The sequence below is a fragment of the Simochromis diagramma genome, unplaced genomic scaffold (assembly GCF_900408965.1).
Source record: "Simochromis diagramma unplaced genomic scaffold, fSimDia1.1 OVJJ01000216.1, whole genome shotgun sequence".
Taxonomy (NCBI): domain Eukaryota; kingdom Metazoa; phylum Chordata; class Actinopteri; order Cichliformes; family Cichlidae; genus Simochromis; species Simochromis diagramma.
Window position 1 is genome coordinate 12,854,116 of NW_024386883.1, and position 24,777 is coordinate 12,878,892.

Sequence of the window (24,777 nt, forward strand, 5' to 3'; positions counted from 1 at the left end):
ACATATGCTGAGCAGGTCATACTGCGTTACATACCACTGCCATACTACTGCATTCAAGGCTTCAAAATCGGACTTTACCAACAGTGTGCAGCATCCTCATAGCTTTATCTTTTATACTGTCTATGGTGGAGGTTATCTTATTTTCAACTATACAGTTCACACAAAGCCAGTCATACACGTCAGGCTAGTTAGTCTGGAAGCAAGGAAGCAGACGTGACAATATAAAACCACCAGAGGAGAAAACAGTATACCTTTAACTGAAACAGTGACCTAGTTTGTAAGTCTGCCTTCTCTTTAACAGCCACTAGGGGGAAATGACTGCGATTGCAGAATGTTTTCAGGTCTTTAGAAGACTGCGGGAACATCTGCCTGCACAAGGAAAACCTCACGCCTTTGTGTAGACACAGTGCTGGGCTTTAGCACCAACTTGCACTTTAGACGAGTGGGTTTGGAAACTTCATGAAACATATGTGTCTTAACATATAATCAGACAGTAAATAATTGTCGCATATAAAGCAGACGTGATACCCACAACACTGTGGAACCACGACATATCCTGCCACTAAATGAATGACCAGTGAGCATGTGACAGATGAAGGTGGCCTGGTCTCATGATTAACGCTCATGTCTGATGTTAGGTGATGGCAGCAGGATGCACTATGGGAAACTTTGGATTATGGTATTATTTTGATATCAGTGCTCCATAATATGATTTTTTTTAAGTCTTGAACAGGAGATTTTTTTCATGTTCCCACCTTGTGTTGGTGTAGGTCACATACACCCTTGCATTGAAACAGGTGGCCTCTTTTAGCAGGAAAACACATCCTATCACAGACATCTGGGCTGTGGAGGGTCCATTAAAGGATGGTACAGCCCCGCATTACACCTTCAGAGCTGCTATGGCTGGACTAAGGACGCCTAAGTGATCTTAAGCAGGTGCTGATTGGTGTAACCTTTTATTACACTCTGCTGCGCGTTAATGTGGCAAGAGGATCGTATGTTTCTGTGAGCACTTGTCTAAAAGAAACAGAGATCTGCTTTCTGTCAGTGACCTGCCCACAGCCGTTTTCCTTGACCCATGGGACAAATTAGCAGCCAGGCTGAGTGGTGGAGCCACATCTAACCTTCTTATTAGATCCATGAGATAGATAGTCCCATGCAGGCCAGGACAGCTGACAGCTGGGTTCAGCTGGGGTCAGAGGTCATGGATTGGCAGCAGTGGGGGAGTGAAGTGGAATCTGAAACAACAGGAAGAAACACACACACACACAGTTCCGGGAGGGAGACAGTCGTGGGCCTCCGGATCTCTCTCTCTCGCTCAGTCAGTTCACTAAAATCTCATATTTGAAATCAAGAGGCTTTGCTCTGTGTGTGTGTGTGTGTGTGTGTGTGTGTGTGTGTGTGTGTGTGTGTGTGTGTGTGTGTGTGTGTGTGTGTGTGTGTGTGTGTGTGTGTGTGTGTGCGTGCGTGCGTGTGTGTGTGTGTTTTACAGGAATCTAATGTTATGTAATTTGTAATTTATTTCTCTCCTTTATAAAGGGGGGGCATCTGAATCCTGTCATAAAAATTGCTTTTTCAATGATAAAATATTATTACAGATTGATACATAGTCTGATTCTCCTGACTTGCTTGTTTATGTCTGTACCCTTGTGTGCTCTGTATGTCAGTAACAACTTTGTAACAACTACTGAAGGAATTATTTGAATAAAAAGTATCCATAACGAAAAGGTTCCGGTGGCGATTGAACACAGGCAGAATAAATGGTATTAAATAACAATATACTTTTGTGGGCTAACTGTGAAACACGCAGTTAATTAAATGCACAAACGTAATTTTAAAGCAACTAAATTTTGTATGTTAAGTATTACATTTTACATAAAGGTTTGTGTGTAACTGATATAAAGCGGGCAGGAAGGGTTAAAACATATTTGTATAGTTCAAAAACCTAAGGAGATATAGCAAACATTAAACAGAGATTGGGTTGGTTGGTTTGGCCTTACTTTGTGCACAGGTAAAAGTTGCTCATATAGTCATGATCTCATCCGGGATCTGACACTGTTTAGTCGCTTTAGTCACTTAAGACCTCTTTTCTGCGTTGGTGAAACTGTGTGAGCTCTGAGTGTTGGATCCGTCAACACTGGGCGCTGTTTTGCTGCCCCCTGGTGGATTTCTGAAGTCTTTACACTTTTTGTTTGGTTTGTTTTAATGATTATAAAGAAATGTGTTCTGAGGTGATAATTAAAAACATGCATGATATGATAATGTGATGCTTGTTAGGAAAATATGAATAATTCTTATAGCAAGCACAAAGGTGCATGTGCGTGCACACACACACACACACACGCACATATTCAGTATTGAATACACTCCTATACTTTTAAGTTGAAGCAGTCAGTAAGATTGTGAGATTTCTGTCTTTGATTTTTGTAATATTTTGTATAAAAACCTTTTAGTGACAGATTTGATCGACGTGGACATGGATGACATTTGTGTTGTATGAGTCTGTGGAAAGATGTTGTTCCAGGTTAATGAATGTACTTGTCGAGATCACAGCATCCACTTTTATTCTCTAAAAACATTAGTAGAGTACTGTCCAAAAATCCTGAATCACTCTTCATTTCTTTGCATTTTGCTTTCGCAGAACCAAACTTTATTATAATATTTTATCTATAACACTGATCAAACAAATAAAATTGTATTTAATTATAATGTAATAATAATGCTTTATTTAAACTGATATCTATAATACTATTTATTGCATCCCATATAATAATGTTGGGTGTTTGTTTTTGTCTAAAAGAAGTGATGGGCATATGTTAATGTTTATGACCTTTATTGGGAAGCTGACATTTTTCACTTCTATGCTTGGTAGGTTCTCGGGGCCAAATCCAACTCATTTCAGCTACAGGCTAACACTGCAGTTTGCTCAGGTCTATACCGAGCTTCTGTTTCTCTGCTCCAGCCATAGAGTACGTATGAGATGGACACAACCACAGTAGGCAACTAAAATGTATCTTTGTTTATTATGTCTTTTGTCACTTTTTGCCAAAATCTTACTTACAGATGGTAAACTCAACTGTAAAGGTGCCAGGCTGTGACTTATTTTTCATCCTTTAACTGCCTTTGTGGTAACAGCCTTTGTCCTGATTGTCCAGGTCACCAGACGTTACGGGTAGAAAAGCAGGAAGACATTGCATGACTTCCTGCGAGATAACGGCTGCATACACACGTCTTTGTGTCTCTTTAGAATGCCTCGTAGCGAGACTATGCAGTGGTGAGACTATGCTCAGAGTCCATGCTTGATGGATGTTTGGTGCATGGACTCTGAGAACTCACTGCTGTTGACCTGCGATATCACTGTTTAATTTGACTGTTCAAAGCAGGCCACAGGGAGATGCTCCAGTGTTTCTAACTGGCTCTCTGCCACTGGGTCTGACTGAAACACCAAGAACACTGCTGCCTGTTGTAACTTCCAACAGGACAAGCTTACTCTAACAATGTATCCTTTTTTACTCTAATCTTGACAGTAATCTAAAGAAATCATCATCCAGTACCATTTAATGAGACTTGAAACTCAAGAATGAGGCCATAAACTCATCAAGAAAAGTCATAAATTAAGTTAGCAAAAGGATGTTTTCCCATAAACTTCTATACAATCTAACTTGCATCTAAATAAGTCACCCCCTACTGGCTATTAAGAAGAATTCATGGTTTTCCTTCACCTTCCATCTCTTATGCACCGACTATGGATAAAGCCAGGGGTTAAAGTGGACTGGAACAGTTTTCCAGCACCATCAGTTAATGAGTAATCAAATCTGTTAAAAAGTTTTATATATAAAACTTTTTTTATATAAAAGTTTTATAAAATAATAAAATAATGTCATCCCACAGGTTCTTACAACCTCAATGTATCCTTTTTTTTTCAATATCACCATGATGTGTTCATGCTGCTGATGTCGCCAGACTTCAGCATCTGAGGGCTCTGGCTAGCATGTCAAACCATGAGTCAGTGTAAATGGAATAACATTCATAATTGGCAGGTAATTTCAAAAATTTCAAACAGCTCAACAAATATCATCAAATACAACCTAAAGTTTGGAGCACAATGTGCGTGCGAGGTAAACCCTACTCAAAATTATTGATTCATATTTATTGAAAATGAAAAATTACTTTTAAGTCCACATGTAATTAAAAATTCCAATAAAAAAATAAAGGGGTATGTTAGCTGCCCCATACATCCCAATCTACTACATGTCTTTCTTTTCAGGGTAAGCAGTACCCTGGTAAGCAGGTCAGCAGCCATCAAGTTGTGTGTTATTACTGAGGACTTCCATTCAGCAAAATTCTTCACTTTTAGGAGCAAGTTTTCCAAATCTGAAGGGAGATATTCTGAAAAGACTGACCAGATCCTCCCATCATTTTCTTTTATACTAGCATCTAATCTATCATGTGACAGGGTGTTGAATTTCCAGTATCAAAGAGTAACACTAGTTGGAGAAACTTTGATCCAACTATGTAGATAAACTTTCTGGAGATTAGAAGGAGCTTATAAATATTCCACTAGGTTCCCTGGAGATAAATGTCCAGAACCTGGAAATTAATTTCCACTCCCAGAAGCAGTGAAAATATGTTCCCTAATCAAAAAGCACTAAAAAAAATAGAGGAATTTATCTTGTGCAAAATAACAGGAGTGATATGCAATCTGTGAAAATTTTTATAAAGAGTCTTTTTCAGTCTGATGCATGTAAAGGGGGATTTGATCAGCCTGATTACTGCCAGACCTGATCACTTAAAATTAAATAGAGCCTGTCTGATAAAGTAAAGATCGCTACAAGAGTTCAAAGAGGGACACAACAACTTAAGACCAGTCGAGAAATAAAGTCACTGACATCTATCAGTCTGGGAAGGGTTACGAAGCCAGTTCTAAGATTTCGGGATTCCAATGAACCGCAGTGAGAGCCATTATCTACAAATGGAGAAAACCTGGAACAGTGCTGAATCTTCCCAGAAGTGTCCAGCCTACCAAAATTACTCCAATGTTTCATTCAGGAGGTCACAAAAGACCCCAGAGCAACATCTAAAGTACTGCAGGCCTTGCTTTCCTCAGTTAAGGTCAGAGTTGATGATTCAAGGATGAGATGGCATCGATGGGAGAGTTCAAGGAGGAAACCACTGCTTATCAAAAAGAACACAAAGGCTCATCTCACATTTGCCAAAAAGATCTTGATGTTCCTCAAGACTTTTGGGAAAATTTTCTGCGGACTGATGAGATAAAAGCTGAACTTTTAGTAAGGGTTAAGTCCCATTACATCTGGTGTACAACTAACACGACCTTTCATAAAACGATCATAACAACAGTGAATCATGGTGGTGGTAGTTTGATCGCCTGGGGCTCCTTTGCTGATTCAAGAACTGGACGACTTGCGGTTATTGATCAACCAGATCTACCAGAAAATCCTCCAGGAGAATGTCCGGCCATTACTGTGCTCTGAAGCTCAAGCTGACTTGGGTTATGTAGCAGGACAGTGATCCAAAACACACCACTAAGTCCACCTCTGAATGACTGAAAGAAAAGAAAAAACAACAAAATGAAGGTTTTCAAGTGGAGTGGCCTGGTCAAAGTCTGGACTTAAATCAGATTGTAATGCTTGGGTATGACCTTAATCAGGCTCGAAAACCCTCCAGCGTTGCTGAATTAAAATAATTCTGCAAAAAAAGAGTGGGCCATCTATTATTAAAGTTTGGTTGAGGATCTGAAACATATAACAAATATGCAAAAATAATAATATGTTGTCTTATAATAATAAGAGGGAGGGACTAAATGCTTCTGCACCACATTGTATGTATTTAGTAATTTCGTCCCAGACTTTGATACTAAAGTATGCATTAAAAAACTTATTTTCAATCTTCCCAGAGGCCCAACATTGGCAGAGGACAGCCTCCCTTTGCAGCCCACCCCGTCAGCTGTCAGAGTATGCAGGCAGTAATGTCAGCAAAAAAAAAAAGGAGGGAGGAAGAGGGGGAAATACAGAGATCCCTCCCTCTGCTGTACAGGAAGAACAAAGTCCTGTGCTCAGCCCTGCAGGAAAAAAAGGAAAGGAAGGGCATTTGTTTTATTGTAAACACACAATTTATCAACAATTACTTCATGAGCCTCATATCCTGAAACTTCGATTGCAGATCCCAGTTGAGAGCAGACAAAAAATCCACCAAACCGAATGAAGAGAGTGGAGATAGGCAGACAAAATGCTCCTGATACAGACATCTAACTTTTCCTTGTGAAAAGTTAGATGTCTGTATCTGCCAACGACTGCCAGCGAGGTGAAAAGCAAGCCTGGCTAAGTTTAATCAGCCAATACTGGCACAAGTACAAAAGTATCAAAACACAAAGTAAAGGAGTCAGGTTGGGGTTTCAGATGCTATCAGCGTGGACAAGAAAATCTGTTATTTTATACGTATTAAATAAAAGAAAGAAAAGGTCAATTATGAGCATCACTCCCCATACAAATCTATCCAGCTTGTATACCGGTTTAAGTTCTGTTCCTTGAGCTTCAGAATTCAAGACCAATACTGAAAGAAGTTAAAAGCAGGTGAAACCCATTAAACCTAAAGAAGCTCATTCGGGTCAGCTGACGTGTTTGGAAAAAACTGCGATGACTGTGTGAACTCTTTTATTAGCAGAACAGAAACCACAGAGTCTTTCAGCTGAGTCATGTGAAGGCAGGGAAAATAAATATCTGTAACACACTAAATTGCTCATCACTATTAATCTGCATGTATAGTGAAACTCGAAAACCTCGTGGTGCTCTGCAGGAGAAGCACCCACTCTGGTTGATGCATGATGAACTGCAAATCCTTTACATAAGAGATGATACGTTTAATAGGGGGGGAAAGCGAAGGGAAAGTCTAACAGTCAATCAAATGAAAAAAACAAGAAGAGAAGTTCAAAGGGAAACCATATCATGGCACAGATAAGAACTCATAGGGTTGAAAAATGTGCAGACCCATCGGTTTGATTCTTAACAGTGTATCTTAATTACGTGTATACCGTTTTTATAGTTCCCGCTCATTGCACTCATATCTAGCACTAGTTTTTGTGGTTTGTTTTCAGAGAATTAACTACTAAAGCTGTACTTTTGATAACTCACCAAGCACCAACCAGCAGACACACAAAGTCTGAAACTAGCATTTAGTTTTTATTAAGAAGGTGGTGGAGACCAGTAAATGTTGGACTTATTCTCACTGACTACTATATTAGACACACATTGCTAGTATGCCGTAAGACCTTCCTTTCCCTTCAGAGTTGTCCTAATTTCTAATGGCATAGATTCAACAAGTTTTAATATTCATAAGAGATTTTGGTCCAGCATCACACAGTTGTTGCAGATTTGTTGGCTGCACATCCATAACTTGGATCTCCTGCTCCACCACATCTGAAAGGTGCTCTACTAGGTTGTAGGTTGTGGTGTTTAAATGATGCTCAGCTGGTACTTAAAAACATAAAACGACCCAAGAAAATGTTTGCATCATCATTGATGAGTCTGTTTGAATTGTAGCCTCGGTTTCCTGTTTTTAGCTGACAGCAGAGGCATCCAGTGTGGCCTTTTGCAGCTGCACCCTGTCTGCTTCAAGGTTCGATTGTGTTGTGTGTTCAGAGATGCTCTTCTGCAAACCTGTGTTTGTAACAAGTGGTTATTTGAGTTACTGTTGTCTTCTTTGCCTTCAGCTTAAGGGAGTCTGACCATTCTCATCTGAACTCTGGCATCAAGAAAGCATTTTCATCCAGACAACTGCTGATCCGTTCTCTGTAAGCCCTACAGATGATTGTGTGGGAAAATCCCAGTAGACCATTCCATTTAGCACCAACAACCATGTGACATTCAAAATCAGTCAAAATCAGTCAAATCACCTTTCTTCTTTATTTTTTTTTTTTTTTAGCTCTATTTGAATGTCAGGAGGTCATCCTGACTATGTCTACATTTCTAAATGTTCTGACCTTCTGCCATATTAATGGCTGATTAGATATTCACATTCAAACTGGTGCATCAAATGAGGTAGCCAGAGAGTTTACATCAATTGACTTTAAATGATTATATAATTTTTCCGTGTACATCCTGCTCCATGAGCTGGAGAGAACACAGCTGGAAGAATATTATTAGATACTTCAAGACACCATATCAAGAGAGATATAAAGGCGCTCATATGCCATGCTGGAGACAATGTGGCTTGACTGTTGCTAATCATTTCCATGTCTTTTGGGACCGTCCCAGGTTAAAAGATTTCTGGATGGGTGTCCAGGCCTCCTTAAGCGCAGTCTTTAACGCTCAAATACCTCTGGATTTTAAGGTTCTATACATGGGTCTGGTCCCTTTTCTGGAACGTAGGAGTGAGATTAAGTTGGTGCAATTACTCTTGGTGGCAAGTAAGAAAACAGTTACAAGAAGATGTTAAGCCCAGTTCAGCCTACCCTGGATGACTGGTTTGGGATCACTTTAGAGATATTTAGAATGGAAAAACTGACATATCAGTTAAGAAATCAAATTGTTCCAAATTTGGAACAAGTGGATCGTATTCATTACCCCCAAAAGAGCTGACTTTACTTGATCTCAGTGGCACTTGTACCTGTGTAACCTACTTATCTAACTGTTGACCATTATTAATTCATTTATTTTATTTACTTATTTTTCTACTTTTTTTTTTCTCCATGGCAGCAGAACGGGCAACCCCCCAGTTAATGATTATAGTTCCACATAATTTGTTCTACCTTTATGTAATATGAATCCCCTCTTAGAGAACATGTGAACCTTTTAGAACTTTATTTATCAGGCTATTCTCCTAGTAATATCCATTAGAGGATAATATGCACCTGTCGATCACTGTGTTTGTCATTTGCTTCTCCAGGATTAACTCCAAAAACCTGGAAGGACTCTGTTTTCATGTCATTCACATATTGCTATGTTGATAGATTTTTCTATCAACATAACACAGAGCACACAGAAAATATTTCTGTGTAACTGTGTCATCTAGTAACTGTTTGATAACAGGCTTTTGTATTAAATTGGTTCTCATCTCTCTCTAACTCTCTGGAATACCCTCAAGGAAGGTAGTGTGAGGATATAATGACAGAGGTGTGTAAAATCAGCCAAACAAACAAATATTTTACTCCCTCTTCATATAAGCAAATCAAAATAATGATTAAATGACAGCTACGGACACCACAGTGGTGTCATAGCTGCCATAGAAATTCCTCTTTGGGATAAAAACAAGAAGTATATCTTACTTGTAAGTTGCTGTTTAAAATTAGTCTAATTTGTAGTTTAGTTTATGTTTTGTTTGATAATCTCACTATCATATATAATACATGACATCTCTGTCTGCTATTAGTGTTCAACTCCTCCTACATGATCACGAGTTAAGCAAACAAACTTGGCACACAGATACATCGAAGTACATCTACTAAAGGTTCTCATCTACCATATCACATATTGTAGCGTTATTGCATTGCCTAGCAACCAACTACCAATCGTGTATGAGTTTATGCACCCACAATATTTTATAAAAGCACAGTAGCATTTTAATTTCACGAGAGAGCCATCTAATCTATATCCACAAAAGCTGACGTACGCATTGTTACTTCGTAATGCCATCGAGTTGCCCAGCAACCACTTAACAACAGACTAAAACGACAGTGGAGGAGGATCTCAGCAGTGCGTGGAATCCACAAAAATGTGCTAATTCCTCTAATTCATCATAGTATATACAGCACAAACAGACCAAACCATACTGTATTGTGACATCGTAATCGTAAAATATTATGTGGTGCTTTACAGTTGTGAAATTGGCTACAGGTTAGCAACATTTAGCACTAATATAACTTGTCAAAAATAATCACAGAACATTTTAAATGCAGGACTGAGACTAATGAAATAGTTTTTCTCATTTAAGATGGACAAAATAACAGAAGCACAAAATCCTTCTGATGATTCAGTTTCAATGAACTGTAACTGTGTGTATATTAATTCCAGTCTTTTTGAATCACTGAATCATTTTTCCATGTCTTGCATCTACTGAGTTCATGGGTGTATTAAATGAGTATTGACAACTTTTTCACACTTTAAATCATTTGCAAACGGAAGCTCTGACTCATAAAGCACCTGAACCTGCAATGATGCAGCGGTGGAAAGTCCGGGAAGCGGAGACTGACCGTGAAACCGAGTTGAGTGACGCCAACAGCGGCTCGCCGGGAGTTGCGCGACCGTGCCGATCCGCGGCGCTATTCTGCGCTGCGCAAACCCCTTAGCAGGCCCTGTCCTTTTTGCCCGTCTCTCCCCTCGCCTTTCTCCTGTCTGTCTCTACAAGTCTGTTTTTCTTTCTCAGCAGCCCACTCCTGCCAAGATCGAGGCAGAAAAGCAAAACGCATCCTAAATCGTCCGGGTTTCCCCCTCCCTCTCAAACGGAAAGAGGAGCTCACACCAAGTGTGTGTGACGGCAGAAAGCGTACATTAATCTGACTCTTCTTTGTTCTGCTGGCTCAGAAATGATCTTATCGGACTAAAGGGTGTATTTATTTAACATCAATAGTTGACCCACCCAATGTTTTTTTGACAGAGGAGGGGTTGCGAGTGCTTTTTTGCGGCATGTCGGTTGTAAATGCCGTTTCTCACATCGCCACCCGGTGACTGTGGAGAGGTGTGTGTATGTGTGTGTGTGTCTTTGTGGTTGGGGGGGGGGGGGTATTTTTTCGTTTACACCTGAAACAATCCCCCGACCATCCTCCGTGTCCCCAGTCACACATCCTCCCCACAAATCTTCAAATCTGGAGATTTCCTCAGCCATAAAAAACAAACACACCACGGCAGAAATCTCGTATGTCTCCCCGGCCGAGTGAGCTGCAGTTGTTTTCAGCTCTCAACCCCTCCGTGTGACAGAGAAGAAAAGCCTTCCCTTCAGACGTGCACACAAAAAGAAAAACTGGAAGCAAAGCAGCACGGTCGACGGTTAAAGTGCCATTAAATGTTGTGGTTTTTGCTGTCAAGACGTACGTTTGGCACACACACACACACACACACACCAGAGGATAAGAGAGCCTCAGTCCCCCTCCTGTCGTGGCAGAAACGCTCATAAGACAGTGACTTTGGGAGGCACAACATGTTAAAGAAAATGTTACTGCCGTGACAAGACCCAAAGCAGCCTGCAGAAACCCCATCAGAGCACGGCAGAGGTGCGCTTTGTGGTTCAGTTTCTCCGTGACTGGGTGAACTTTATATCGAACATATATTAACACTTTGTGGCCTGTTTTTTTTCCCTCCTCTCAGGCTGGAGGACTCCATTTTGAAGGGACCGGGTGTGCAGCCAGAGAGACTACACAGCAACTCGTCTCAGGAAAGGAAACCCTTCTGTTTTTCCGGGTAGACTGCTGCACCATTTCACAGCCTCTCAGACGTGGTGGTGGACATTTTTGTTGATTTATTTATTTTTATTACTACTCGTCTTATCTCCAGGAGCATGTGAGCTTGCCCTCACATGCGGGGGTTGTGGTGGTGGTGGTGATGAAGAAGATGTCAGTTGTTGGCACAAGTTTGGCATATGGCATGTCATTGATGAAGGCAGCCCGCTTTGGGTTAATAATTGATGCTTGTAATTAAGAAGAGGGGCGGGGCGATTTTTTCTGAAGGTGTCGCGTGGTCGTCCGGTGCATTTTTTTGTTTTGTTTTGTTATGGGGGTTTTTGATGGCTGACAGCTCAGATTTTTCTCCTCTCTTTGTGTCTTTTTATATATCTTTTTTATTAAGGAGAAATTTACGGCCCCCTTCTGTGCTCCATGCTTTGGACCGGCTGGGGAGGGAGGCAGTGGTGACGACTGGCAGTGCGCACAGTAGAGATACTGACTTTCAAGGGGCAAGGCAGAGTCTGCGGGCAGGAAATAACCATGCAACAGAGCAAACATCCATAGACTGAGGAGGTGAGGGGGGATTATAAAGTTGTAGTTATAACAAAGCAAAGGGGGAGTGTCGCTGGAGGAGCACAACACGCCTGAATTTCTATTCCGGGGGCCGCTGGACCAGGCTTTTTAGCGCATGTTGAGAGGAGGAGGAGGGAGGAGGAGGTGGAGGGAGGCTGTGGAGGGGGGGTAGAGAGTGAGTACGTTTCACAGGATCCAGGCCTAGTAGTATTGCCGCTGGGACTCTCCTCATCCGCTTTCAAAAAATTGGAAATTGACACATTTAAACGCCAAAATGAGCGGGGCGGGGGTCATTTTTGCGCTGGCCGACAGTGGAATGGTAAGATTCTCGCGACACATCCCGTGTCATGTGGCGTTTTCTGCGTGATTTTGCTGTTTGATGCACATAGCCTGCATCTGTCGGAGGGAAGCCCGTGGAAGTGTGTGTGAGTGTGTGTTCGTGAACTTGTTGTGTGTGTCGTGGTCTTCGCATGTTATGTATGTATGTGTCTTGTCTCTCGTGCATTCACTGAGCCACTGGAGAGCAGCGAACGACACGAGACACACACACTCATGCAGCTGCACACAGACATACAAAAACACACAGATATATGTAGATGCAAACGCGCACACGCCTTTTGGGCACGCGCACGAACGGGTCCATTTTAATTCGCGTTTTCAGCGCCGGCGCGTGAACGCGGGCTTGATTTTCTTTTTTATTAATTATTTTTCCCCCCAACACGACGGGATGTGATAATGTCACCGGGTTTATTGATACTGTAGCCATGCGTGCGAGTTTACAGGCTGACCTTATCGCGCTTGATGTCATTTTCATCATATCGCGATAACATTCCTAAAAGGATTTTGCAGCTCGACGGCGGTGTTTGCGCAGAATCCCCTCTTACAATGACACGTTATTATTTCGACCTTCGCGTCGTCAGTGAGTCTGTTTACGTTTTTTTTTTTTTCCCCCCAAATTTTGACACCACGGGAAGGCAGGCTGTGTTGTCTTTTGCCGATCTCGCCTCTGTGAGCTGTGCCCTTTCTCTGCCACTTTTTTTTTTTTCAAATATCTCATTACTCATTACTGCTTGGGATAACTTCAGATAATCTCTTATGACGTTTAAGTGACTGAAAGATGTGCCGAAACAAAATTTAAAAAAATGTCACAAATAAATCAAAGAAAATGACAGCCTTGAAGAATCAGAATGGATTTTAATGTACAAGGCATCTCCCAAAGTCTTTATGTTTTGGTTTTCCATTTAATGAAAGAAGGCCCTGCATTGATTATTTTGTCTTCATGTTTCAGGGAGGAGTCATGCCAGCATGAGTGGGCCTTACACAGGCCCAGGAAGGGAGAGTCATCAGACCAGCTGCCCTTTGACCCCTGGGTGTGACCTCACCGCCCTCTCCTGCCCCTCCAGACGCCAGGATCACAGGCTTGGGCTAACCATGTCAGCAGGCACCTCCTCACTCAAACATGCTTCCTCTATCTATGGGTTCACGACGCAAAGGGACCACTCCTCCTCATCCTCCTCCTCATCTTCGTACAGTCCTCTCAGGAGGCTCCAGCATCTCACCACCATGGTGAGCCAGCCTGACCTGGTCTTGCCGCTGCGGGAGCCAGAGAGGGGATGGGAGTGGGGGACACATAAGAAGAATAGGGAGAATATGGAGAGGGACTCCTGGGCTGATTGCACTAGCAGGGATCACTCTGGAACCCAGGTTACAAGCCGAGAGGCAACCGTTGTTAACATTGCTTCCAAAAAGAAACAACCTGAGGTCCAGACGGGAAGTAGAGACACACCGGCGCCTAATTATACTGATTCTGTCACTTCGGAGAAAAAGACAGAAAACTGTTTCTCAGGCCCACCCAGTCCGGCCTTCTCCCTCGACAGTAACAGTCCCTTTGCGAACAACTTACTCCACTTTGAATCCTCTTTGTTTGAGGATGACGACAATGACATGGAGCGGAGGACCGTGCCACCTCTCAGTGGCATTCAGGAGAAACGGGAGAAGGTGGGGAATGTACTTCAGTCCGCCTCCGGAGACGTAAACTTGCACTCCAAAGACTCTTCTCTGACGACAGCCAAAGTCGTCACCCGCTCCCAGTCCTCCGGTCAGCGCAGGAGATACTGGGATGGCTCAGAGGACGAGTGGGACAGCGACACCGAGTTACTGCTATTTGAGGATAGCCCCTCAAGGCATTCAATGGCAAGTTTTTCCCCTTCTAAGTTATCTCGTCATGAAACAGCAGCAGCTCAGAGGTTTTTAGAAGTAGCAACGGCTTTTGGGTCTAGCCAAAGGATTGCTGGCATTCACCTGGCTGGGAAATACATTCTCCGAAGCTGGATTACAAAACTTTTTCCACACACAAACCTTGACCGTGACATGCAGTGGCTCACTGCTTGTAACCTGCCATAACAAATCACTGGTTATTTTAAATGCTGGCCTGATGCAGACAAACGCACAGCTCCACGGCTGTTGCCCTGCCTTTAACAAACCGCAGCTGTCTGTTTTTAAAAAGCAGCAAAGGATCATTTTCACCTCCGCCATAGGTGTTCAAGCTGAGGGCAGAACTGAAGGGAGGGCGTGGAGGGTGAAATATGATGCCAGCGGTGCCGATGGCTTACTGACGGCACGCTTAGCTACAGGGCCTGCAGTTTGAGCTGTAGCAGAGGACACACAACAAAGGCTATGGAGGCAAATTACTCAAAAGCTCTTATTTAGTTTTTGTTGCGATTTATAGTAAAAAGTGACAGTTCTTTTACAAATCCGATTTTAAAATACTCCTTAAAACTGCAGAACCTTTCTAAGAAGTTGCCTTTACCATCACAGTAGTCCAGTTGTACTCATCAGTATCAGTGGGTACAATTCTAAAAGTAATTGTGAATTTTACATACTTCTACGATGCATATTTCCAAAGTGCTAAACAAACACTGAATAAATAGTCCACAGTTAACCCACTAAACCCCCGGTACCATTATAACCATCCTATAAAGCACACGATTAACTGTAGGTACCAGTTATCCTAAAATCTATGACAAAATGTCAAATTTCATATTCATATTAATATTAACGTTACTGTTTGCACTGTTTTACATGTTTTTATGATGGAAAGCCTCTGTGGGCTGCCTTCTTTAGGACACCGATAGGCTCACATAACAATCGATATAAATACAACACAGCGGATGTTTTCACTCAGTACGGTATATTTAAAGTAGGATACAAACAAAGTCCATACCATCCTTTCACATGCACAAGTTCAAAAGCATGACCACAAAATCCATTTGAAGGCACCGTTTGACCATCAACCAGCATCTGGACCCTGAAACTGAAGCATCTAAATGAAATGCAGGCGTCATTCAAGGAGGTTCCTTCCTGCTATAAGGGAGTTTTTTCTTCCCACTGTCGCCAAGTGCCTGCTGATAGGGGGTTGTCTGATTTTTGGTGTTTTCTCTCTGTTATTCTAGCATCTTTACCTTTGAGTATAAAGCACCACGAAAACAGCTGTTGTTGTCATTTGGTGCTTTATAAATAAAATGTTATTTAATTCCTACAGTGACCTATCAGAATGTCTTAAAAACCCATAAAAGCTTTTTGTTTGTAGACATGATGGGACATTGATGGCAGCCTCACAGGAAAGCCGTGTTCGTGAAAAATTCAGTTTAGTTTCCTGTAGTTTAAAGAGTTTTCCTCAACTCAAAGGAGGTATTTGAATTAAATAAATTATATAATACATAATGTGTTGTTACCTTTAGAAGTGCTGGTAAAAGGATTAAAAGGCTACTTTGGACAGAGCTGGGCTAGCTGTTATCAGTAGGCTTAGCTCTCATGTCCTGGCTTTACCCCTGTGAAACTGTGTCAGACATGTTGGATGGTTATTTAACTAATAAAATATTTGGCTAGTTGTAGTTATGGTATCTTAACCTTTTAGTAAAGTGACAATCTTAGGGGTTTTCATTTAAGTAGCAGTGGTTATTGAGCCTCTGAAGCTATTCCCATATTTTATATATTTGCAGCGATGTGAACTAGGTGTCAACAAAAACAAATAAACAAAAAATGCCATATTGAGTTCATGCTAATTTAAGCCAAGCCAAATCCTTCAGCTTCAAATTAAAAGCATTTAACGGTTAAAAACCACATGATGTCAATGAGTTGAGCTTTTACAGTGGTCACTTTCTGCATTTCAGAAGAAACATTGGAGTATTTTGAAATTGAGATGCCATATCCATCTGCGGTGGTGAAGAGAGAGCTGAGTGTGAAAGCAATGCTGTTCATTTACTGGTCAGTTGTCGTTCCTACCCTCATTTACGCCCGTCAGGTCTGGGTAATGACCGGAAGACTGAGATCACGGATTCAAGTGATGGGAATGAGTTTCCTCCAAACAATGTCTGGGCTTAACCTTAAAGATAGGGTAGGGAGTTCAGTCATTTAGGAGTAGAGCCAACAATCTGCAGCAGTGGTTTGGGCAGCTGACGAGGATCCCTTCTGGACACCTTCTAGGTGAGGCGTTCCAGTCATGTCCTAATGGGAGGAAGCCTCAAGGCAGGCCCAGGACACAGAGATTACATCTCTTGGCTGGCCTGGGAACACCTCTGTGTCACCCTGGTTGGAGACGGTGGCTGGGCACAGAGAGGGCTGAGCATCTCAGCTCATACTGATGTCCCAGATAACTGGCAGAAAATGGATGGATGTGTTTTGAAATATTGCAGGGAGTAATAAAACAAGAACAGCCACAGTGACCACAGTGTGGTTGGTTATCTCCACCAGATAACCAAGTATTACTTTCACTATTCCCTGTTGTTCAAACTCATGCTGCGTGCAGCTTAAAATCAAGTCACAGTTGGAATGCAGAATGATGGAAAAAGACAGGCTGCCTGTCAGCTTTATTCAAATGCCAGTAGTTTGTTTTTGCTGGCCAAGAAATCTGTGATCTATAGCGTAAAATCTGCATTTGCTGTTCCTACTATCACCCGCTGCAGTGATTCTCACACTGTGAGGTGTAGCGCCACGGCCGGATGGATGGGGATGACCAGGGGAGGGAAATATGACAAGAAATTCGATTCTTTTTCATTTTCAGTGATTTTTTTTGTTTTTTGTTTTTCTCTCTTAGTCTAAAGTATGTCATGCCAGAAAAAGGTTGAGAACTAACACCCAGGCTTTTAGATTGACACCTTAAGTGAGCTTGTCTCCAGTGCTAACAGCTTTTCTGGTCACACAGCTCTCTCTGGAGCCCATAAAGCTTTATGAGACTTTATAGCCATACATCCTATAAAGTCTCATATGTGAGCACAGACTAATAAAAAAAAAACTTTGCAAACATTGCAAAATACAACTAGTGACAATTTCTGAATGCTATATCATTTTATTTCACAATAATCCAAAATAAAATGCGTAGAATACTTTTTAAAGTGAAATTCTTGGTCACAGAAATGAAGAAAATAACTTTTTCATTCAACACTCATTTTGAATTGAGTAAGATATGAAAAGTTGTATCAGAAAAACAAAAATCAATAGATGGAAGCAGAAACGTAAAATTTAATATAGTTATATTACAGGTCTTGCAGTCTCCCGTAGCAGTCGTAGCATTAAAGTGTTAGGCTTGTATCGGACTACTGATCATGCAATGTGGACACGGCGTCTTGGCCTTACAAGACACTCACGTGAAATGAGGCACTAATCTCATTTTTATTACCCTGAATTGTTTTGTTCTGTTTATTTTTATTTATAAAAAGATTTGCATTGGTGCTTGTTGCATTTTGAATGCCTCTCGGTATATTTTAGGCTTAACCTGAATCATCAGACTCATCCGGGGCAGTAGGTCTAAAAAATGAGAAATATGCTCATGTTTTTAATTTTGTGGTACAACTTGTGATATTTGCTCAATCCAGCATAAAAGGTTGAATGATAATAGCATTTTGTTTAATTTTTGTGATAAAGAAAATCATGTTAAATAGTATTCTACATTATGTTTTGCATTATTGTGAAATGTAACTATATACAATGCAGAAATTGTCTTTTGCAAAGTGAAGTTAGTGTGTTTTCAAATATGGGACTTTGCAGGAGTCCTTCATTTTTTTATTTATTTTTTTACTTTCTTTTTATTTCAACTAGCTTATACTGAGAGCTTTTTTTAATGCACCTGTCCCAAACTGCAGATACTGATTTAATTTTGTGATAAGAGAAGGGCAGTGAACATTTCAGGCTTTAATCTTTAATAATTTCTTATATATTCATGTTCAAACTTGGACTCAGATTGTAAAAAATTATATCTATTTATAAAAAATACATGTTTTATATAAGCTAAATTATGTCTAAATTTCAAACTGTGACATTTTCAAGAAAAATCAGAGCTGATTAAGCAGAAAAAATTCAAAAAAATTGATGACTTGAGATGCAATGACCCTTTATTTTTACACAGGGTTAAATCATAGCAGCTCCCAGTGTCAGCCCTCTGGTCAGGCCTGCTACATGCCAGTCATAATTCAGGCCTGCTCGTGTATCTCCAAGTTCAGCCTGGTTACATTTACACAAACAATCCAGCAGCTACAATTGGTACTGGGTTTTGGTGTTTCCATGCTGAGGTTTGTGTCACGGTTTGAACTGGACATGATGACAAGTTAAAATTAGACCACAGAAAAGGTTTTTGGAGGCCGTTGTTGGTCAGAAACTGAAACTTTTGGTTAAAATATAAAATGATAGTAAATCCTTTTCATATCTGTTTGTGTGAAATATTTGTACACTTACACAAGGTCATATTTTATCTTTGCTCTTGTCTGTTATATCTTCTGTACTGTTCTGTTAAGTGAAAATAATTCTTTTACTTATATTTCCCTCTTCATTTTTCTGTTGTCAGCCTCAGAGCAGCCTCAAGAAAAAGTCTTTGCCACCTGTGAAGTTTGTTGAGGGTGAAGTCGTTTGGGCAAAGTTCAGCCGGAGACCATGGTGGCCCTGCGAGGTGATTGTTGACCCCGTACAAGGAGTCTATCACAGAGCGAAAGGTGGGCCTGGAACATTGTTGACTTACTGTGATAACCCAAGCCGGTGCTTGGTAAATGAGTAGCTTTTAATTGTTCTGTGCAATGGTTTGGTCTCTTAACTTCAGCTGGTGGTTACAGAATGAATCCGTGAGTCAATTAATGGTGATTAACAGCACAGACACAGCCTGACGTTGAGGCTGTTTGAGATATATTTGATTATTTTAACTTCTTATACTGGGGTTGCCAACTTAAACTACAGGTTGCAGTGAGTGTGGGGATTTTGGGAGAAAATTATGAGGTGTGGTAATTTGGCTACACTGCAACTATGTGCTTCAGGAGAAAACTTTGCCACTTCTGTAAAGCCTGAACAATAATACCCTTAATAAATAGTGAAAGCCCAAATCTGCAGGTGGTGTTCTTTACAGAACAATTATACTGGTTTATGTTTTAATGGTTTCTAAACACAGTTTAGCTAGGTTCCCCAGTCATACACGGTAGGTTAACTGGTGAATGTGACTGTGAATGATTGTCTCTCTGTTATATGGCCTGTTTATGCCCGCCGTTCTCACAATGACGAGAAAAGTGACGTCACATCAACTGGCGCCGCTGCTGTCATGTCTGTTATTACTGCCACTTGAATCAGATATCAGTGCAGGAGCTCAGACGTTCCCAGATTAAATAGAGATGAAAAGGGGGAAAAAATGTGGTGACTTCTCCTCATAAACCAGCACTGATGTGGGGATTTTGGCTGAGAGTAAACTGTAACAAGTGGTGATGTAAATGGGTTGGAGATATGCTGACGTTACTGTTCAAAGTGACCAATGTGGTGAGCATAAATTGGCCATTAGTCCTATAACAAACTGGCAGCCTGTCCAGGGTATATCCCGACTCTTTCCTAGTGACAGCCGGGTTAGGCTGCAGCTACAGCCACGACCCTGAATTGGTGAAGTGGAAGAAAATTGATGGATGTACACAGAAAATTATCTCCTTATGTGATGCCAGGATGATGCCTTCCTGCTTTCTCTGGACAAAATATGTGTTTTTCACATGAAGTACACTTAAAAGATTACTCTCAAATTCATGCTCTCTGACATGAAAAGACAATTATGTATGTGTGTAGTTCTGTACAGTTTCATAAAATGTGTTTTCAGTGTTACTAGGCTACCCGTTTCCATATCAGAGGCATTCAAGCGGCAATAATAATTGGTGAATAAAAGCAACTGCTGTGTTTACTTACAGTAAAATAAAGATATCTGACATTATAAAGTTCAGGAATGAATTCGAGGGCTATGCGACTATGTATCGAGTGATGACTGCCTGAGGGTTTAGGGATATTGTCTTATTCTGTTATGTCCTCACTGTCCCTTACTGTAATTCTGTGTCTGGAATAATTGGTTTACAAATAATTAAAGAAGCTATCATTGTGCCAAGTGCATGCTCTCACTTTTGGGACGCTCATATGGATCCTGCTGCCAAATGTTATCATAAGTGACGGATGACAGTCCTTTTCTACACTATGTTATCATTGGCTAGTTTTTCTTCACCTTTCACCATTTTATCAATGATGAACTATGATTGTATGCAGCTTTCTTAAAAGCTGTCATATATTGAGAACCTAAATGATTATGTTGGTTATGTGTTAGCCGCACATTAGTCTTTGTATACAAAGAATTGTTATTCACAAACAGTAACAATAACATTTCAAATTGCTCATTTATAGCAAATTACAATGAGTTTTTTTATTTATTTCGCGCGTTTCATTTCACGTAAACATAATGTGCCTAACATTAAAGATATAAATTAAAAACCTATGTAGGTGTCCTATGTCTTAAGGGAATAAAAACAAAAAAAACAAAAAAAACAAAGAAAAAAAGCATGATTATTGAATTTTTTTTAATGGTTCTTGGAGTGTTTTTATGATTCTAAAGTCACAGCGGGCCTCCTGCTGCGCCTGTTGCACATTTTCTTTTAATTTTACAGTACCTCCATAATCTGCAGCATATATGGTACTTTCCTTTCCCACAAAGAAGAAGTTCCATATAGAGCCATTTTTTTTCAGTTGATAGCATTGTGGTCATTTAGCAATATGTCATGCTCATAGTTCTGACATAAAGACATCATGTATTTCCATCAGTTATGGGTTGTTAAGACTGCTGTCTTCTTATATTTTCAAGTTCCCTTTTCTTCAGGTGATGCACTGATCTGACTGGACTGAGAGTAATTTTTGTTGTTGTCTCAGAGCCTAGCGACCGGCCCTGTCGGCTCTACCATGTCAGGACGTTTGGGGAGCCCCAGGAGCTGGTTTGGGTGGAGGAAAAATCAACTCATACTTTCCATGGAGGCTTTGAATTTGAACAGCTCCTCCTACTACGGCGGAGGGGGAAACAAAGGGAGCAGAACAGCAAATACACCGTAAATACCATTTTATTAATAGCAGGACAACACTTGCATGCCTTGAGTTAAAAAAAGAACCTTCCTGGTAGATAACAAAGGAAAGCTTCCACGTCCAGAAATAAAAGACTTGCTAAGGCCAAACAGGTTATTTCTGTAAGCTGAAATATGCGCAAAGATTGAGGAGTCTTTGCTTATCTTTCTCTAGATTGCTAAGCGGTTTAAGGAATCCTGGAAGTCCAGTGTGGCAGAAGCTGAATCCATTCTTCCTGAGAGACCCAAAATGGCGTCTTCCGTGTCTTTGTCCATAGCTGATGCCTTCCATGATGCTTCTCCACTGGAAAGAGAGAATAAGACCCATCAAAACTTTCTTCCTGTCACTTCATCTGTCTCCACCCATACTGAGACGTCACACATGACCAATGGATCCATTCCATCCCCAGTAATTACACCCCCTGTTACAACTCCAACAAAGCCAAGCACTTTAAAGAAATCTTCTGGAAAGAAGAAACAGAATGAAGCATCAAAGGATACAAAAAGTAAACACTCTAAAAAGACATTGAATAATAGTCCTGACAAATCGGATAGAGACAGTGAGGAGTGCCCGTACTCTGACCTTGAGTCAGTCCCTAAAATTTTGTGTCCTAAAGCACTTGAACGTCAGCCTAAGCTAGTTCCAACTCAGCCGTCTGTTGTGGTTGTCAAAGAGGTAAAGAAGCAGCCTGAGATTCAAAGTGGTCTTTGGTTTAGCAAATCGAGCAAAGACAGGCGACCTAAAACAACCAGTCCAATGCCAGACCGCAGTCTCTTCAGTAAGGTCCCCTGTAAGAAAAAGAGCTCATCTGTTATTAGTAAAAAGACACCAGCTTCTTGTGCCTCCTCCTCTGTCAGTGCCGCCGCCAACGAGCAGTCAGGATTGTCGGACAAGCAGAAGACCACTGAAACGAATCTGCCTCCTGAACAGTCAGGAAATCTAAAGTGTAAAAACACTGCTGCTGCTAATGGGCACTTTGGTACAGCTGGTGGTGTGGGTGAGCAGAAGTCTCTAGACTCTGAGGATAGTGGTTGTTCAAAGGGTAGAAAGTCAGTTGCCAGTTCAGTGGATACCATCAGTGGCACATGTGGCCAGTTAAGTCTTTCAGACATTAAGAAGTCCTTAGAGGCCACCGTGAAAGATAATTTGAGTGATCTATCCAGGTTTTCAGAGAGTGCAAAGATTGTCAGTCAAACTGAACATTCTGATGCGACATCTACTAAAAAACATTATACAACTGAAAACATTGCTGAGGAGGAAAAAGAGAGCAAAAACGCTTCAGCATCCTGTTTACAAGATAAAACTACGGACCCATTAGGGTGGCTAGAAACTCAAACGAGTCTGGTCTCTAAATGTAGGCTACCCTTTGTCAAATTAATACGCAAGGACATAAAAGATAAGAAGATCTCAAACTCCAATACAACTATTCATTCCAAAGACCAACCTGGAAGCACAAAGAAAGAGAGAAGATCAAATACTAACATGACTACATTGTCATCCAAACAATCAAACTGGATGGATGGTCAGGGAAGAGCCTCAAAAGACGAGGTAGTCGCCTCCAAAATAAAAGTCTCAGTTAAGAAATTAAAAGCACGCGGCAAGTCAAGTATGGTTAATTTCTCATCAGAATCATCACATGAGAATATCATGACCGCAAATGTTTCCACTGAGGAGTTGGGTAGCCCAGAAACAGAGGGGATACCAGTTTCAAATGGAAGTCTGAGTACTGTGAGTTACTCATCCTCGAACCAGTCAGATCAGTTTGAAGGTAAAAAGACACCCGACTCTAATGTAACAAGCAAGTCCTCTGAACAACTGGTCAGACCAGACCAAGCAACCACATCTGTCACATCACATAGAACGACCGTTCCACCTTCTCACCAGCGTGCAAGGTTAGCATGTAGAAGAGCTTATTTTCCAGGACGTCCTTCCTCTGAGAAAACCAAGAAAGTGGCCTATAAATTAAAGCGTGGCCTAGATGAAGTGAATAAAGTCATGCAAGAGCAGCCTGCCCACCTCCCGGCCAGCAGTCGGCTGATGACTAGAGCGCTGAAGGCCATGCAAGAGGCTGAGGAAAAAAAGCGTGAAAAAGTCAAAAAGGAGGCTGAACAGAAACAACCCTTGAATAATTTTAGAAAATCTGACGACCTGAGCTGCAGTCCCAAGGCCAAATCGGACTTTTGCACTAGTAAAAAATCTCCAAAATCACATTCTAATGACAGTGTTGAGTATGCGCCTGACAGTTTTTCCAGTTGTAGCAGCCCCCATTTGATTTTTTCTGATTCCAATGACTTTGACACAGATGTTAAGAGTGAAGATGAAGACCTCTCAATTCCCTCAACTCCACCGATGGACTTTATACCTCTTACTTCTAAAGCAAAGGCAAAGAAGGAGGATCGCTCCTCAGACGCATGGTTATCGCATTCACCGTCTTCGCCATTTTCTTTTATAAATGCCTTTAAAAATGTTGAAGAGGTCTCTTTTCAGTCCCTGACAAATGAAAGCAATGGTAAACCCGTTTCTTTCAAGCCGGACACCAACTACAAGTTTAGCACCTTCCTTATGATGCTGAAGGACTTGCATGACACTAGAGAGCGAGACGGTGCGCCCTTAGAACTGGAGATTGGGCCACCAAGTGCACATGTTAAGGAAGAGCCTTTAGTGATGCCAGGGGAGGCTACACCTGCAAGACAAGATCAACAATTAGAGTTTGTTCATAGAATCTCAAACTCAAGTCCAGATAAAACCATAGTCGCACATAATGAGGAAGGTCCGTATCAGATGTCCAAGAGGCCCTACAACAGACGGGGTAGCTCATCCAGGTGGAAAAAGAAAGCCAATCGCAAAGTGCCTTGTCGTCGCGCCAGGTCTGGGCCTGGTTTCCCAGGACTTGAGTCAGGAATGTCGTCCATGCCAGCAAAGGACTCTTCATCAACAGAGGATTGCTCATCAAAAATGCCGGGCATATGGGAGCAGCCTGGAGGTGGTGAAGGAGCAGTCGTGGTGACGGAGGAGGACAGTTGGAGCAGAGTAAAGGAGAATCTACAGATCATGGTGCCTTTGGAGCAGAAGGGTCGTGACATTGCACTGTCTTTGGAAAAGCCTAATGGGCTTGTGGACTGCACTAAGAAGAAGGCGAGCTTGACGCACAACACTGGAGAAGGTGACAAGGATCCGACAGGTAAGGAGAATTTAGTGTAGAGACCCCCACAGAGAGACTAAGCTGATGGGTGTAATGTAGAAGAAAGATAATGAGAAAAACTGAATAGAAGCCAGGGAGGCAAGGGAGAGCTAAAAGCAATTGTTTTTAAAGAGGTTTTTGTGTCTCTCAAGTGCTCCCACACTAGCACCGGCTTTTTCAAGTGTATAAATGCATTCATATTAGTGTGTTTACATAAACCGCTAGAACAAGCAGAATGGTCAAAAGG

General features: G+C 41.3%; 1 protein-coding gene across 6 annotated transcripts in view; it reads left to right on the forward strand.

Annotated features, from left to right (window-relative positions):
- Window positions 1–10,789: 10,789 nt before the first annotated feature.
- nsd1b (nuclear receptor binding SET domain protein 1b) overlaps window positions 10,790–24,777 on the forward strand; it is a 34,085-nt gene continuing 20,097 nt past the window's right edge. For 2 of the 6 annotated variants that reach the window (XM_040032348.1, XM_040032349.1), the window contains exons 1-5: window positions 12,399–12,881; window positions 13,251–14,155; window positions 18,801–18,945; window positions 21,164–21,336; window positions 21,524–24,530. In XM_040032348.1, coding sequence (XP_039888282.1) covers window positions 12,764–12,881; window positions 13,251–14,155; window positions 18,801–18,945; window positions 21,164–21,336; window positions 21,524–24,530 — 4,348 coding nt within the window. In that variant the 5' untranslated portion in view covers window positions 12,399–12,763. Of the gene's footprint in view, window positions 11,222–11,315; window positions 11,409–11,444; window positions 11,963–12,398; window positions 12,882–12,909; window positions 13,162–13,250; window positions 14,156–18,800; window positions 18,946–21,163; window positions 21,337–21,523; window positions 24,531–24,777 lie in introns of those variants that run through there. The other 4 variants (XM_040032350.1, XM_040032352.1, XM_040032351.1 and 1 more) reach the window with 4 other exon arrangements.